The sequence below is a fragment of the Natator depressus genome, chromosome 14 (genome assembly GCF_965152275.1).
Source record: "Natator depressus isolate rNatDep1 chromosome 14, rNatDep2.hap1, whole genome shotgun sequence".
In the NCBI taxonomy this organism is placed as follows: Eukaryota; Metazoa; Chordata; order Testudines; family Cheloniidae; genus Natator; species Natator depressus.
Window position 1 is genome coordinate 2691506 of NC_134247.1, and position 15361 is coordinate 2706866.

The following is a 15361-nucleotide window of genomic DNA, read 5'->3' on the forward strand; positions in this document are numbered from 1 at the left end:
ATGCTGCTGCTTGTTCCTTATCAGAAAGGGGCAGCGTGTAGGTTTCCAACCCTCCTAGCTAGACATCTGCATGCTTGAGATTTAAATGAGCATCTGATGTAAACACACTCCATGGATGCCCAAGAGCCCTGAGCTTATTCTGTAAACTCAAACTGTAAAGCACTTAGTCTGATCTCTCATTCCTTCAATCTTGTTGATACTAATGCCCCTCTCCTTCCCAGCTGCATCGGTGTGTGTGATGTCTACAGAGAGCGGAGGGTCTTTAAAATCCTCTCCTTTTGTTTCTTGTCTTTCTAGGGGATGTTCTCTTCCAGATGGCAGAAGTTCACAGGCAGATTCAAAATCAGTTAGAAGAGATGGTAAGTACTGTACAGCTTGCAGACATGTTCTCTAGAGGAGTCTGGGTGGGCCAAATACATAGGGCGACCAGCAGGAAGCTTTGGGACCAGCAGGTGTGTCAGCAATTTGTTGGCCTTTAGCTGCATTTCAGTGTGGAACTGCACAGAGGAGATGCATGAAATAATTGCCAAGCGTTTAGCTAAGAGTAGAAACCTCACTTGGTAAACCCTGACTGAAGAAAAGAATAAATTGTGCGGGGAGGATCAAAAAAACACTAGGATGTCTAGAGAGCACTTGTAAAAATGGTATTGTCTGGGCAAAAGAGCCAGCTACTCAACAAATCTACTTCACGCAGAGCCAGTTAGCACTGGAGGACTTTGATGCTGTGACCAGGGAACACAATGGGCTTCAGTCTCTTATCCACAGAGACCGACTTTATCTAAAACTTGGTTGTTAGCCTGCTGATGTCCAGCCTCTCCATATGGGCTTCCATCTGTTTCTCTCAGACCGTCAAGCCTCTCTTCCTTTATGTAGCCAATTATACGCCTGTTTTTCCCGTATCCAATTGGCTGCCCTAATGTTAACGTGCCTCTTTCTGTGGTGTATTCGCTGTGTCTGTCTTCACGCTCGGTCTTGTTTCATCCACTGCTCTCCGTCAGCCCCATGTCTCTTCGTCACGAAACTACCCTCTGCATCACACACTCGTGCTCGCTCTTTGTATTTGAATTCGAGGCCGGGTCGGTGTTTGCTAGAATGCGTACTCTGGTTTTTGTCTTCAAGCTGAAGTCTTTTCACAATGAGTTACTGACACAACTGGAGCAGAAAGTAGAACTGGATTCCAGGTATCTAAGTGTAAGTCCATCAGCACTTTATTCAATATATTAAACAACACGAGCATGTTCCCAGCTCTTCTTTTGACTTTCTCTTTGCTGCTGCCTTCTCCACCACCATTCCAAGCTTGTCCTAGTCGATATGGGGGTGCGGGTGTTCCACCTTGACTCTGCTTGTTTGGGATCTGAGTACAGACGCAGGAGTTAGACTGGCCTCTTGGCGTGTTGCAGATTTTTAGCAAAAAATATTCTGGTTGGTGCTCTAAAAGCTGTGGGCTCTAACCATCTCAGCCCTGTGATGGCCGCACTTAACCCTTTAATGTCTAATTCTGGCCCCCACGCGCATTGGTTCAGCGTACTGTAAGAAGCAGAATTTCCTGTTTAATCTGCATGAAGTGATACTAATTATGAATGACTATTTATTTGCTTTGTGGTAGTGTCCAGAATGTGCTAGATGCTTTCCGATCATCTTGCGCTCCCGGCACTAAAGAGCATGCCGATTAACTTTCATTGCTGGTGGTGACTGCTCTTTTTTTTTAAAGAGGAGAGCAATCCTTTTTCTTAATTTGGTAGCCCATCATGAAACCACCAACAAGCTGATATTTCTGCTTTCTGGGTCATTGGGAATCTGGTATCCCCTCATCTCCCAGAGGAGGATGGCTGCACAGTTGCCTTTTAAACATGCAAGTGTTCTAAAACATGCCTCTTGCATCAGGAATGAGGTTGTGGAGGCCTTAGCTACAAGGAGAATGTAAACCATGCTCATTAGGAGCAGAAAATGTGAGCTGATCTGTTGAGCCATTGTTTCAGCTATTCAGAGCTTCCCCCTGTTTTATATTCAGGCTGCGCTGAAGAAATACCAGACTGAGCAAAGGAGCAAAGGGGATGCTCTAGAGAAGTGCCAGGCAGAGCTGAAAAAACTTCGGAAGAAGAGCCAAGGGAGCAAAAACCCTCAGAAGTACTCGGACAAGGAGCTGCAGGTAGGACTCTTGACTGGTAGTCTGCTGTCAATATCCTCAATGGTACTGACTGAAATGGGCCTTGCTGAGTACTCCTTTGGTTGCTAAGTTCATCGGATCATAGAAATGTGGGGCTGGAAGGGACCTCGAGAAGTCATCTAGTCCTAGGTATACCTAGACCATACCTGACAGGTGTTTGTCCAACTTGTTCTTAAAGTGATGGGGATTCCGCAACCTCCCTTGGAAGCCTATTCCAGAGCTTAGCTTTTTTTGTCTTTAGTCATCTTTTCTCAAGACTAAACATGGCCAGTTTTGTAACCTGGCCTCATAGACCAGGTTATTCTAAACCTTTTATCACTTTTGTTGCTGTCATCTGGACTATCTCCACTTTGTCCATCTTTTGTAAAGCGTGGTACCCTGAACTGGACACAGCACTCCAGCTGAGGCCTCACAAGTGCTGGGTACAGCAGGACTGTTACCTCTTGTGTCTTATGAACGACACTCTGGTTAATATACCTCAGAAGATTCGCCTTTTTCACAACTCCATCACATTGTTGACTCGTATTCAATTTGTGATCCACTATCACCCCCAGATCCTTTTTGCCGTGCTATCACTGAGCCAGTTACTCCCCATTTTGTAGTGGTGCGTTTGATTTTTTTTTTCTCTTAAGTATAGTACTTTGTACTTTATTGAATGTCATCTTGTTAATTTCAGATCAATTCTCCAATTTGTCAAGGTTGTTTTGAATGCTAATCCTGTCCTCCAAGGTGCTTGCAACCCCTCCCAGCTTCGTGTCATCCACAAATTTTATAAGCATATGCGCCACTCCATTATCCAAGTCATTAATGAAAATATTGAATAATACTGGACCCAGGTCAGACCCCTGTGGGATGCCACTAGATATGGCCTCCTGGCTGGACAGTGAACCATTGAAAACTGCTCTTTGAGGTTGGTCTGTTAACCAGTTGTGTACCCACCTTATCGTAATTTCAGTTGGACACATTTCCCTAGCTTTCTTATTAGAGTGTCATGTGGGACTGTGTCAGAAGCCTTACTAAAATCAAGGTATATCATGTCTACTGCTCTCCCCACCCCCCCCCACCCCAGGGTAGGTCAGTAACCCAATAAAAGAAAGAACAGGAGGACTTGTGGCACCTTAGAGACTAACCAATTTATTTGAGCATAATTTAACTCTGAAGCAAATTGGGCATTAAATACTTCAGCCTCCTTGATGTCATCCATGTGTACCTCGTCTTCCTCGCTAGGTAGAGGACCAACAATCCCCTTTGGCTTTCTCTTGCTCCTAACGTATTTGTAGACCCTCTTCATATTGCTTTTTGTGTGCCTTGCTAGGTGTAACTCCTCTTATACCTTAGCCTTTCTGCTTTTATCCCTATATGCTTGTGCTGTTCTTTTGTACTCCTCCTTAGCAATTGGTCCATGTTTCCATTTATAGGATTCCTTTTTGATTTTTCAGGCCATTTAAAGAGCTCCTGCTGGAACCATACTGGCCTCTTACTAGTCTTACCCTAGATAGGCAGTTATTTTGCCCTTCACACATCACTCCCCAGAGGCAGCCCAAACGAGGAAGCCCCTTAGATAATGGCTCCCTGTTTTCCCATCACAAATGAGCTGAACACCCTCAAGGAGCAAAGGAGGGAGCATGGTCCAGACGATAGAACATGGGACTGGAAATTGGGAGACCTGGCTCTTCAGTTGGCCATTAGACCCTGGGCAAATCACTTCACCTTTCTCTGCTCTCTCTAAACTGGCGAATAATATTCAGTTTTGCAAAGCGCTTTGAGATCTTTTGATGAAAAGCATTGTATAAGAGTCAGAAGTCAATTGGGCTCATTGGGCAGATGCAAGCCAGTTTTACAGCAAACAGTGGAATCATTTGGCCAGCATCCCATCCAGCTGCCTTTGACTGCTCTAACCTGGTGGGATCAGATCCAGTTCACCCAGCTGCAGAATGGGTAAGTAGCCTTTCAGTGTGAGATTGAGCAAAACATGAACCCATGACCTTCAAGACTATATAGTCAAGCACCTTAACCACTCAGCCAGTACATTAATTAATTCTGTCTCCTTGAATTGACTGCGATTGACTCTTCTCTTATCAGTGAAAGACCCAAGAAATAAAACTTTCAACCTGGTGAATTTCCATTGTCAGACACATCTCCCTCTGGATCTCATCCTACTGAAATATTTTCTGTAGCCTCCTGGCTTTTAAATTCCTATCCATTTCTTCCCCCTCCACTCCCTCGGTACGACAGCTTGTACATGCTGGAGGTGTTTTTTCATTAGACCGCAAATAACTTCTCTAAATAGTGACTTTTGAGTCAAGCATACTTTAAAACTGCATACCGTTTTCTAATCAGATTTTGATTGCACCCTCCTGTGACTGCTGCATTTGAGTCCCTAGGCAGAGAGACTCACTCTTCTCTCAAGAACAGCCGGGTACAGCAGTTTGTCTTGGGGAGAGGGGTTTGTTTTTGTTTGTTTGGTTTTTTTTGTTTTTGTTTTAATATGCACATTTTAAGAGGCTAAAGCTTCAGGATTTCCAGGCAAGGTTAAATGGGGGATAATATTTCATTTCACTGTATCCCACGAAGCGTTCTGAGAAGGCATTACTGACATATGCAGAGCATCAGGAATTACTCTCCTGCGTATGTCCTACACTGCACTAAAAGACCTGCAGCGCGCCTGTGGCTGGCCCAGGTCAGTGGACACCAGTTTGGGCTGGAGGAGGGATAGGCTAAACAGTGCGGTGTACACACTTGGGCTGGAGCCTGGGCTCTGAGACCCCCCCTCCTCGCAGGGGTTCGGAGCCGAGGCTCCAGCTCAAGCCCAAACATCTATGCTGCAAGTTTCAGTCCCACCGCCTGAGCCCCAGGAGCCCAAATCAGTCGACCCGGGCTCTGAGACTTGGTGCTGTGAGGTTTTTATTGTGCCTTCTATTGACAGCAATGGACATGCAACCTGGATGGTGGCACAGGGTGTACTGGGGTGAGGGAGGGTGCTTGAGGGTTAATGACTGTATTCATAGAATGAGTTAATCTCTTGTGGAAGTTACTGACCTCCAATTCAGGCCTCACCAGCAACACATCTGGGAGCAGTGCAAGTTTAAGCAAGCAATTAATACATGGATCTGTAAACACCTTCTGGCCTGAAATGCTCTTTCTCCTTGTCTGTCTCTGTTAGTTCTAGCCACGGCTATGGAGTAAATACAGTGTCAATGGCCCGTTCCTGTTAGGCAAAATTAATCTACAAGCCAGATGACTTGCTACCTCCTGTCTCTAATGCAAAACTTTCAGCAGCCATGTTGCCCCTGGGATCCAAGTTAACCAAAGGTTATTTGAATGTGGTCATACTTCCTGAATGTTCCCTTTTTATCTAAGCTGACCTAAACATAGGTGACAGCTCCTCAGCCTGGGTCTGTTGAAGTTCTCTGTACCGAACAGCAGATGTGAATTACTCACCAGCTAATTAGAATGAAGATTCTATAGGGGAGAGTACCTTTTTTAATTGTACTAAAACTCCGTGAGTGAGTTATTCTGTTAGCAGTGTGGAGCAGAAAGATCACTGAAGGGAAAAACTGGAAGTGTTTATCAGCATTCTTATCTCAAGCTTCCAGAAAGAATTCTTCTGCTTGTTTAAAATGCTGCATACTGAATTCTTACTGATCTATCACTCCTAACTCTGTCCTGAGGCATCATTTATCCAGTGGCGTTTTTACAGTGGGAGTGCTGAGAGCCATTTAACAAAACTGTGAACCCTTTATATGGTGGAAACCACTTCAAGCCCAGGGGTGCTACCGCACCCCCAGCACCCTGAGTTCTAGCACACATGCTTGTATCCACCTGAGGCTGTTTAAGAAGCTGGCTTTTAAAAGCCAATCTAAAGTGTATTGGTGTAGTAAAACATGCAGGGAAGTCCTGTTTATTCACTTATCCCACTTGAAGACTTGATGAGCACATGAACTCTAAATTAAGATTTTTAAATCACTTCTGAATATCTGCTTCCTTGCAACCTATTCTCTTAATTGCCAGCTGAAAGAGAAGGAATGGTAGACCAGTGGGCAAGGATATCTTTAGATGCAGGAAAACACAAGGCACCAAGATTGGCAATTAGCTATCTCTTGCTCATGAATGTTGCCCATATGGACACAGAGAACCAAAATCCTGCCATGGCTCCTTTATCTCCTATGAGTCCTCTAAGCACCTAGGGACTGCATTGTCCTTATTTTTGCAGGGATTCCCCCACCTATGAAGTATACCCCTCCAAGTTAGCTAAAATGAATTCTCCTCCTCCATCTGTACCTTTCTGCCATGCTGCAGAGGGAGGGTGACTATTCAGAGATGCTCAGTTAACTGAGCCTTTGATGTTCTTGACACAAAGTAGCAGAGATGTGGGTTAGTTCTGTTAGCGTGGCTTGTTTTGGGTAAAGGGAAAGAAACTGGATCATTCTTTCAAGTGCTTAATCTTTCTACAGTAGGAATTTAGGAAGAGCTTGTCTCTTTGGAAAAACCTTGCAATGGTTTTTAAGCTTAAAAAGAGCTGCAAAGACTGCTGGATTGCTGGGTTTTTCAGGATTAAAATAAAAAGCTGGCGTTGCTGAATTTGACCGAGTGGTGCTGATTCATCTCTGTGCTGTGCTGCTCAGTGTGGTGGGGCTTTGTGTCCTAAAAGAGCAAACCCTTCTGGGCCACTCTTAAAACTATTTCCCCATATTCTTTATGGTGGATTTGAAGCATGATTTTCATAGAATATCTGGGTTGGAAGGGACCTCAGGAGGTCATCTAGTCAAACACCCCCCTCCCCCCCCCCCCCCCCCCGCCAAACCTGCTAAGCCCCTTTGCTGGCCGAGGATACCCGAACTGCCATAGGCTCAGGTGGACTCTTGCCATAAATGCTCACTGGGAAACTTGGATAAATGTTTAAATCCAGTGAGCCCTGCGAGGAGAACAACGTACAGCACCCTGTGGAGAATTGCGTGTGGAGGAATGGAAATCTATTGTTCCTAGGATAGCAGAGGTCTGGTGTGAGGATGTGGCTTGGCGATAGGAAGTGGCATTGCTTTTGATTTAGTGTATGGAGCCGAATCATTGGCACTGTGCGTAACACAGCACTACAGCGGTTTCATGCGGGCTGCATGCCAGGTGTAGTCCTCCTGGGTCTGGGCCTTATCCCCACCTATAACACTTCCACTCTGGTTTCTTGTGTTGGCTTAGCACAAGGGCTTGCCATGCTCAGGACTGGAGCTCCTCCACCATCGTCTGTTTTTTCTTTTGCCTCTTCAGCTGATCTCGACTGACGTCCTGTATCTAAAGAGCAGCTGGTTTGAGGAGGAAACCTCTTGCCTGGGGTACGGAAGATGGAAAAACTTGCCAGCATTGGAAGCGAAGAATCCCAGCTTTATTGGCCGCTCTGAATTCAGTGCTGAACGGCTGCTGATGTCACACAGACATCTAGTCTTGTTCCACAAATATCTGATCTCTTTGACAACTCTGCTTATTTAAACTAGAGAACCACATGCTTCTTGGCAGAGGAATTGGCATTTGGCTCAGATGCTGCCAACTTTTGAGTCTTTGGGGTGTTTTATACCCTGGCACAGCACTGTCTGTGTGGTGGTTGTCTTATAAAAACCAACCAACTTGGGGCTTTAAGGGGGATGCACTTGCTAGAGACTCTAGTAAATTGGAGCCATGCTTCACTGAGCCAGTGTCTGAAAGGACGTGTGTTGCAGATGAGTTTGTTTTGTAGTGAGAGAAGTTGCTGTTGGCAGAAATATCCTGGCACTTACAGAAAAGTCGTTCTGTTCCGTTTAAAAAAACAAAAACAAAAAAACTTGAGGACTCCTAGATTTAGGTTAATGCGGCACTTAAAAGCAAGTGACTGTTAAACAGCCAGGATTCAGAAACTATGCAGTGCTCTGTTTTCATATTCAGAACTGCAGGAAGTGTAATTGCTCTTCTGTGCCATTCCATTGTTTGCTGAATTACGGCAGTTTGTCATTGTCCTGAAATAAAACTGAAGCTTAAAATCGGTGCCCCAGGAGGATAGGACTAGTGCCTGCTCTGTGAAGAGGCTCAAAATGTGTTTGACTTCTTCCTGTTCCTTTCCCTCCACCCCACCCCCATTATCTCAGCCTTCCAAGACCCTCCAGCACATCCTTTCCTGGTCTAACTAGGATGTGTCCAGGACTAGACAAATAAGACTCCTGAAGCTGTTGAGTGTCTGGCCTGCGGTGTGGCAGAGCAAGGCCATGAGGAATCTAATTTTTGAAAGGGCCATGGTTTAAGAGTTGCCCGCTATGTCAGATTGGCCAATGGAATTGAGGCCAAACGAGTATCATTCATCTCACTTGTGATTCTTCTGGTGAACTCCTGCTTTTATTCTCTCTCACAAAGGGAAAGATGAGTGGCTAATCCCGATCAGGCATTCAGACTTTGTTTTGCTGTTTATCTTGTATGTGGGAAGTTGTCTACCTCTGGGAAGAATAGGGATTTGCGGTGAGGCTTGATCAAGCAGACACAGACCGGCTTGCTAGCAGGACTCCACTAAAGTGGAAGTTTCCGTGTTCACTTCCAAATGAGCCCCAAGCAGAGCTGGTAAAGCCCCTTGTCTCTGAACAGCTTGGGTGCCAGGACCGAGCTAATCCTTACCTGAGCTATCACCTGCCTGTCTGAATGTTCCAGCCGAAGTGTGAGCTCTCTTCCATGCTTGCTTCCCTCACCAGAGTGTTCAGTGGGTGAGAGGGACTCTGAAGATTAACGTAGCTGAGTGGTTGAAGCATCCTATGACTTTCCATGGAAAAAGCTCTGCTTGCAGGCTATGGTGTCAGCACCTACAAGTAGCTCCTGGTGTGACTAGTTGTTGACTTGTGTATTGATGATCTTCTGTCCTGGTTGTTATCGCTACTTAATACATTGCATTAGCGGATGGCTCAATGCCTGTCTCTGGTTTTGAAGCACGGTCGCTTTGAGTAACAAATCTTAAAACTGAGTTTAGTACAGTTGAGTCTGAAAACCCCTGTCCGTTTCTGCATGAGTCTGGGATCCCTTTTATTGACTTGCTGAGTATCAATGCTCCCCCCTAAGTCAGCACCCCCCCCCCCCCGTAGGAGGACACGGAGAAATGTTCAGGGGGGCATGGCCGTGCCGGGGTCATGCCCCACGGAGCTTGGGGAGGAAGTGCCACCCTGCTCTGGCCTCTGCTCCCAGCTGTGGCCCAGCACCCCAGCCTCGGGCTGCAGACGGATTCCATTATGGGTAATGGGAGGTGGGGGGGCACGTGACAGGAAAAATGTAGGGACCACAGCCTGCAGTTGATTTCTTCCCCCCCCCCCCCCCCCCACCCCGTGTTGGTTCAGGCAGGGAGGCTTTTGTGTGATTTGCAACATCAGAAAAGCAGGAATCAAAGTGAATTTATTTTGAAAGCTCCTTTTTTTAGTTGTGCTAAATATTCTGACCTCTTCCCTTTTAAAGCAGCCAACAATCCTACCATCCTAATGGCTTTGAAATAGAAGTTCAGGCTAAAACAATACAGGTATCAAATCCTTTGAAGGTCTCGGCAGGTGGGCTGATAACTTAGGGGGAGAGGAGAATCTGAGAATGTTATTCAGTGTTGCTGCATTTACAACTGTCTGCAGCGCCTAGAAGAAACCCAGTTGGACCTGCTGAGGAAACAAGGGTGCTGTAACCTGGAGACCAGTCTAAAAGTGGGGGAATGGCAGGTTTTCACTCCGAGAGAAGTGCAGGTGCTGGGCCTGCCTCTTGGAAGGGTGCCCCCAGAGAGACTGGCTTAGGGGTCAAAGGCACAGCTCATCCTTGAACTGTGACGCTTGCCCTTTCTTAGCAACTTCACCTATCCTCTTTCTATTGCATTGGCAAGAACGGTATAGGAGTACAACAGACTTCCTCCAGCCAGGAGACTTGCATCTGATGAAGTGAGCTGTAGCTCACAAAACCTTATGCTCAAATAAATTTGTTGGTCTCTAAGGTGCCACAAGTACTCCTTTTCTTCTAATGTTGCAAGGATTTCATTCGTACTTAGGTTGTTCCTGCCGCTCTGTATGGGGGGAGAGGAGGGGACACAGGCTAGCAGCAGCCTTGTGTAAAGGGTAGGTTAGGTTACACTGATACCTGGCCAGGAGTTCTACTCCAAGTATCTTCGTGCCTTCAGGTACATACGCATACTCTTCTCCTTTCTGAACACCTGAAATGCCATTGCGTCAAATGGCTTGTAGTTTTCATAAAGGTTTTGTAATTGAAGTCTCACTTTGATATTCCCATAAGGAGAAATAATTTTAGTTATAGGTCAGGCAATCCTAATTGATAAGGACTTTGCTGTAACGAGGCCACCAGCTTTTATATAAAGACCAGTAAAAATAATTATGTCAAAGCTCAGAGGAGGCTCTGAATAATTGACATTAAGTTTAAAACGTTAAAAATGAATCCAGCTAGATTTCCTGAAGTGCTGAGTAGTCACCAGAGGGAGAGCATAAAGGTAGCCCAATTAAAATCTCTCTAGTGCAGGTTCCAAGCATTTTGTTCATGGGTTGTGTTGCTCTGGCCTTCTCATTGGCCCGACTTGTTTCTCCTCTTTTGGGCCTATTCAAATTAAGGCTGGGAGATGCGGTTTGAATTTAATAAATATTGGCCTTTAGCTCCACCTAAAACTCTCCCCACCTCTTGTACTGAAGTTTTTCCTGAGTTCTTGCAGCCGCCTCTGCAGTTCCTAGTTCTAGCCAGCTCCTGAAGCAGCAAAGCATGCCGCTGGGTGGGAGCACTGGCCAGAAGCAAAGGGTACTGGAAACCTCGTGAGAGCCTGGTCTAAAACTTCCCGCCCAGTTCTTGGTGTTCTGAGGCCTCGGAGAAGCCCCTGACTCTCTGCCTGTTTCTGGTAGTGAGCCTGTGACTCAGTGCTAGAGGAACTGTGGCCAATCAAGGTATTTGGTGCGCTTGTTTCAAGGTCTCTAATTGGTGAGTAGCTCATAAAAGGCAGGACAGTGAGAGGAGGAACCAGCTTGACTCTCCTTTTGAGTCAGTTACCCAGCTGCTCCAGCCGTAGACTTCATCTTTCACCACTCAGCCTCAGCAAGCACAGGTCTCTGAGCTCAGCCGTGTAGTTTACCAAAGCTGTAAGCCATTGTTATAAACACTGCCAGCACTGAGGGTTTGTTTTATGTTGTTTTTTTTTTTTCTCCTCTGAGCTGAGATGCCGCAAATTAGTCTCCTGGAAATTGCCCTTACAGGTCACTTCTGCTCAGGTTTGGGATAACTTTGAAATGTGTCCTTCAGTAGAAAAATGGCTCTGCATGCCGCTAGTTCACAAAGACCGATCCTAGATGCTCTTTATTGAGGAGTTGTTTTAAGTGGCTGATCTCAAAACGCCCACACAGTCAGCCGAAGAGAGCAACTGGCTGCTGTTCTTTGCATTTTATTTAATGTCATGTGTGCGTGGCACTTTACAGAGAAGTAAAAGACCAGGTTTCTACCCTGAAGAATGGCCCTGTGAGAGGAGACGCAATGAGAAGATCCTAGATCACGGAGAAACGAAATGGGAGGCCTGACTTTTAGCAATGATCGATTTATTAGCTGTGTGTTAGAATTGGCTGTTCACATTGGATACGCCTCAGCTAGTGCAATAACCAGCCACGTATCTCTGCTCTCTCTGCAGTGTGTTTCATGCAGAGAGAATGTCACTTGTGTCTTGCCTTGGGGTGGGTCTGTTGGGCCTTTACAGCAAATGAACAGTTTGTTTTAAAAGGAGATTTGTGGCCTGAAATGAGGGCGTGAGGGGCTGGGAACCTGGCTGAGCACATGGAGAGAGAAGAACAAAGCAAGGGGAAGGGCGTTCTCAGGCGGTGGCAAGGCTCCGGTGGCGGTGTGCTGGCCAAGGCGTGAAGCAAGAGGCAGGCAGAATGCAGACTAGTAAGATTGTACCTCAGTGGTGGTAGTAGCGAAGCGGGCTGGACAAACCGGAAATGTCACCAGTACCTCTTGTTGTTTCACTGGGTGCAGGTTCAAGGCATGGTGCGATCCAAGGAGGCAGTCTGGCAGTGGATAGAATAACGCAGTGTGCATTACCTCTGGAGTAAAAATAAACGGGTTGCTCCTTAGAGAGGAAAGATGGCTGAGTGATTCGGGCACTACCCAAGACTTGGGAGACTGGGATTCAGTTCCCTGTTCTGCCTGAGAGAGCCTATTCTGTGAGACCTTGGACAAAGTCCCTTAGCCTCTCTTCCCATCTGGACAATGGGGTAACAGCCCTGCCCCGTGTCACAGGATAAATACACGAAGATTGTGAAAGGCTTTGAGATCTACTGATGCGAAACCCCTTCCTCTCAATCTTGTTTTGTTCCTGTTATCTAGCCTCCCCAGATGCAGTGGGTGCTTCATGAAAACGCTTACAATCTAAATGCCAGTTGGGGGGGGTCACCAGCAGTAGGCTGAGGGGGGAGTTATCAGAGTGAGAACATGGCTAGCTCAGTGCAGGGATGCACTCTGGTTTTAAATGCAGGTGTGCACTGCTAGGCATCGCTTCTTGAGGACAAGTGTGTAAGAGAGGAGTTTTCAAGGCATTTAAATGAAGCGACGCCACGGTGAATCAGAATGGGAGGGTTGGACTCAGTGTGGAGGGGTGGATGGCAGGAAGAAACCTGCAGAGACTTCTGCTAACTTGCATTAGCTTTGCATGCTGCTTGATGAATAAAGGCATTTAGGAATAATCCCCAAATACTGTGATATTTGCAGATTCATTCTCTCTCTCAAATGCACAAATGAGGAAAAACTGTCAGTTAAGTTGAATATTATTGCAGAACTCAGTGCGTAAAAGGACTACGATTATTGTCCATGTCCATTGCTGAGCCCCACCTGAATAGTGCTGTGCTGTGTATCTCGCAACTATTCCCAGTGTCCTCGCAAAGAGTAGGGGGATGACTACGAAGGGAAGTACCGTGCCAGGAGCATTCTGAGTGGATTTCCCCTTATGGATTGAAGTGTGGTAGGACATAGTGTTGTGTAGAAATGAGGTGTTTGCATATTCACATGTCCATGTTCAGAACCTCGTGGCTTTCTAGAGCAGGGGGTCTCAAACTGGGGGTTGGGACCCCTCAGGAGGTTGCGAGGTTATTTCATGGGGGGTCGCGAGCTGTCCGCCTCCACCCCAAACCCTGCTTTGCCTCCAGCATTTATAATAGTTTGAGAACCGCTGCGCTAGAGGGATTGTTTCTTTGCAAAAGAAAACGAAATGTGGTGTGGCTTCCATGGAAACCCACTTGCAGCGATTCTCCAATCCAGGAGGAAGATTGTTTTATTTTGCATACAAAGGAGAGGGTTAAGAGCAACTTTGGCTCATTTCACAGCCTGAGGTCTGCTAGCTGCTTGTGTGTCTTGGAGAGAGGCATGTTAGTTATCTCCAGATCATTCTTCAAGACAAAACACACAAGCCCCCTAAAATGTCGTAAAATAATGATGATGGACTCAACAGCATGCCAGTAGATTTGCAGGAACTCTGCATGTATCACTGAGTGCCAGAACCTTTCTCTGAAGTCTTGACTTCAGTGGAACTACTCATGTGCTTTGGTGGCTTGCGGCTGGCATGCTGAGTGTCTTGCAGGGCTGAGCCTCAAATGTGGATGTGTGTGTGACTGAATAGCTGAGTGCTCTCTATACAATCGCCAGTAAGTAGCCTGTAGCCCCTTGTCACTCAGCTGATGCATCGATTTAATTCCGACTCTGAATCGGAAGAACACCCCCTACAGAATCTTCCAGAATACTTTCTGCAGCTCCAGGATTCTCCTTGGTCTTCCATTCAAGTAGAGACCTAACCTAACTCTCCTTCGTGTGTGAGATCCCTGCTCCAGACAGTACAGCTGCAGGTGGCTAAGTGTTGTTTCTGTTATATCCGTGAGAGATTTTGTGTCCAAGTAGTTGTACAATATAACCTAGGAAAAGCAAAACCTTTCCTTCCCCTTTGTGTCTCTAGCCTAAACAAGCCAGACCACAAAATACCACAGATCTGTGGTTCAGAATAATTGTTACTGATGACAGATGAAGCATACAGTAGTTCACTCTCATTCATAAATTGTACGGGGCTCGGAGTAGCAAACTTGTTTTAAGTAATGATAGCAAGACATGAATTTGTCACCCTGCCAAGTGTTCAAATCAAGTGTGATTTGAACAATAGCATATCGTGTTTCCTTTCTTTCACCCTTGTTACAGAGCAGAGTGTATATAACATTGGGGAGTGGGAGGGGAGTGCACAACAGGGCCTGTCTTGACTTAATTGCCACTTAACGTCCCATACCTCACAATCTTGACTTAATTGCCAGAACTTCCCATCTGCATTGGTGGTGGCAGCTACTGGTAAAGCCCGGCTCTCGAAACACGCATCATGTTTGCTCACCACCTTGTTCAGAAAAGGAAGGGCTGAGCTCCTTGGGGGCACTGAATTAATCTGCTAGTCTAGGATAGACTCATGGAAGCTAGAGCTGAAGCCATGTCCTTCCTGGGGCTGCTGCAGGGTTGTGATCCCTAAACATCATTCTGATATTCTGTCTAGCTTTAAATATGCTCAGCGTTATGGATTTCATCACTCCCCTTGAGAGGCTGTTCTGCAACCTAATAGGTCTCACTAACAGGAAGCTTTCCCTGATAATCAGCCTTGCTTTTCCGTTTCTTAATTTTTATCTCATTACTTCTAATTATTCCCCCTTGTGCCACCTTAAATAAATCCTCTGCTTTTGGAGCCCACATTTTTCAAAACCTTTAGGCTGTTTCCATGTTCTCTCACATCATGGTAGTTCCTTGGCGCTCTTAATCCTTCCAATTCCTTAATCTATCCTCTGATCTCCCCTGGTTGGTCTTTAGATTCTGTTTCCAAAAAGCTAGTGTTCCGGGTGTGTTCCCACCAGAGCTATAGATTGATTGGTCCCTCCCTACTCATGATGTGATGCATTTGTGTACGCAGACCCGAATTGCATTAGCCATTTCTGCTGCCACCGCCCATTGTAAACACATCCGTCTAGCAGTCTCCTGCAGCGTTACTGGCTTCCCTCTGCTGAGGACTGCTGTGTTTGTGTTTTCCCCAAAAGGTGTTCAGGCTGGTCTACACTGGCATTTCACAGTGCTGCAACTTGCAGCGCTCAGGGGGTGTTTTTTCACACCCCTGAGTGAGAAAGTTTCAGGGCTGTAAACCGCCAGTGTAAACAGTGCCCCAGCACTGGG

General features: G+C 46.2%; 1 protein-coding gene across 7 annotated transcripts in view; it reads left to right on the top strand.

Moving 5' to 3' along the window:
* Positions 1-15361, top strand: part of BAIAP2 (BAR/IMD domain containing adaptor protein 2) — an 88813-nt gene that overhangs the window by 42620 nt on the left and 30832 nt on the right. For 6 of the 7 annotated variants that reach the window (XM_074972126.1, XM_074972123.1, XM_074972125.1 and 3 more), the window contains 3 exons: positions 298-359; positions 1120-1191; positions 2012-2149. In XM_074972126.1, the coding sequence (XP_074828227.1) occupies positions 298-359; positions 1120-1191; positions 2012-2149 (272 nt within the window). The remainder of the gene's footprint in view (positions 1-297; positions 360-1119; positions 1192-2011; positions 2150-15361) is intronic. The other variant, XM_074972129.1, reaches the window with a different exon arrangement.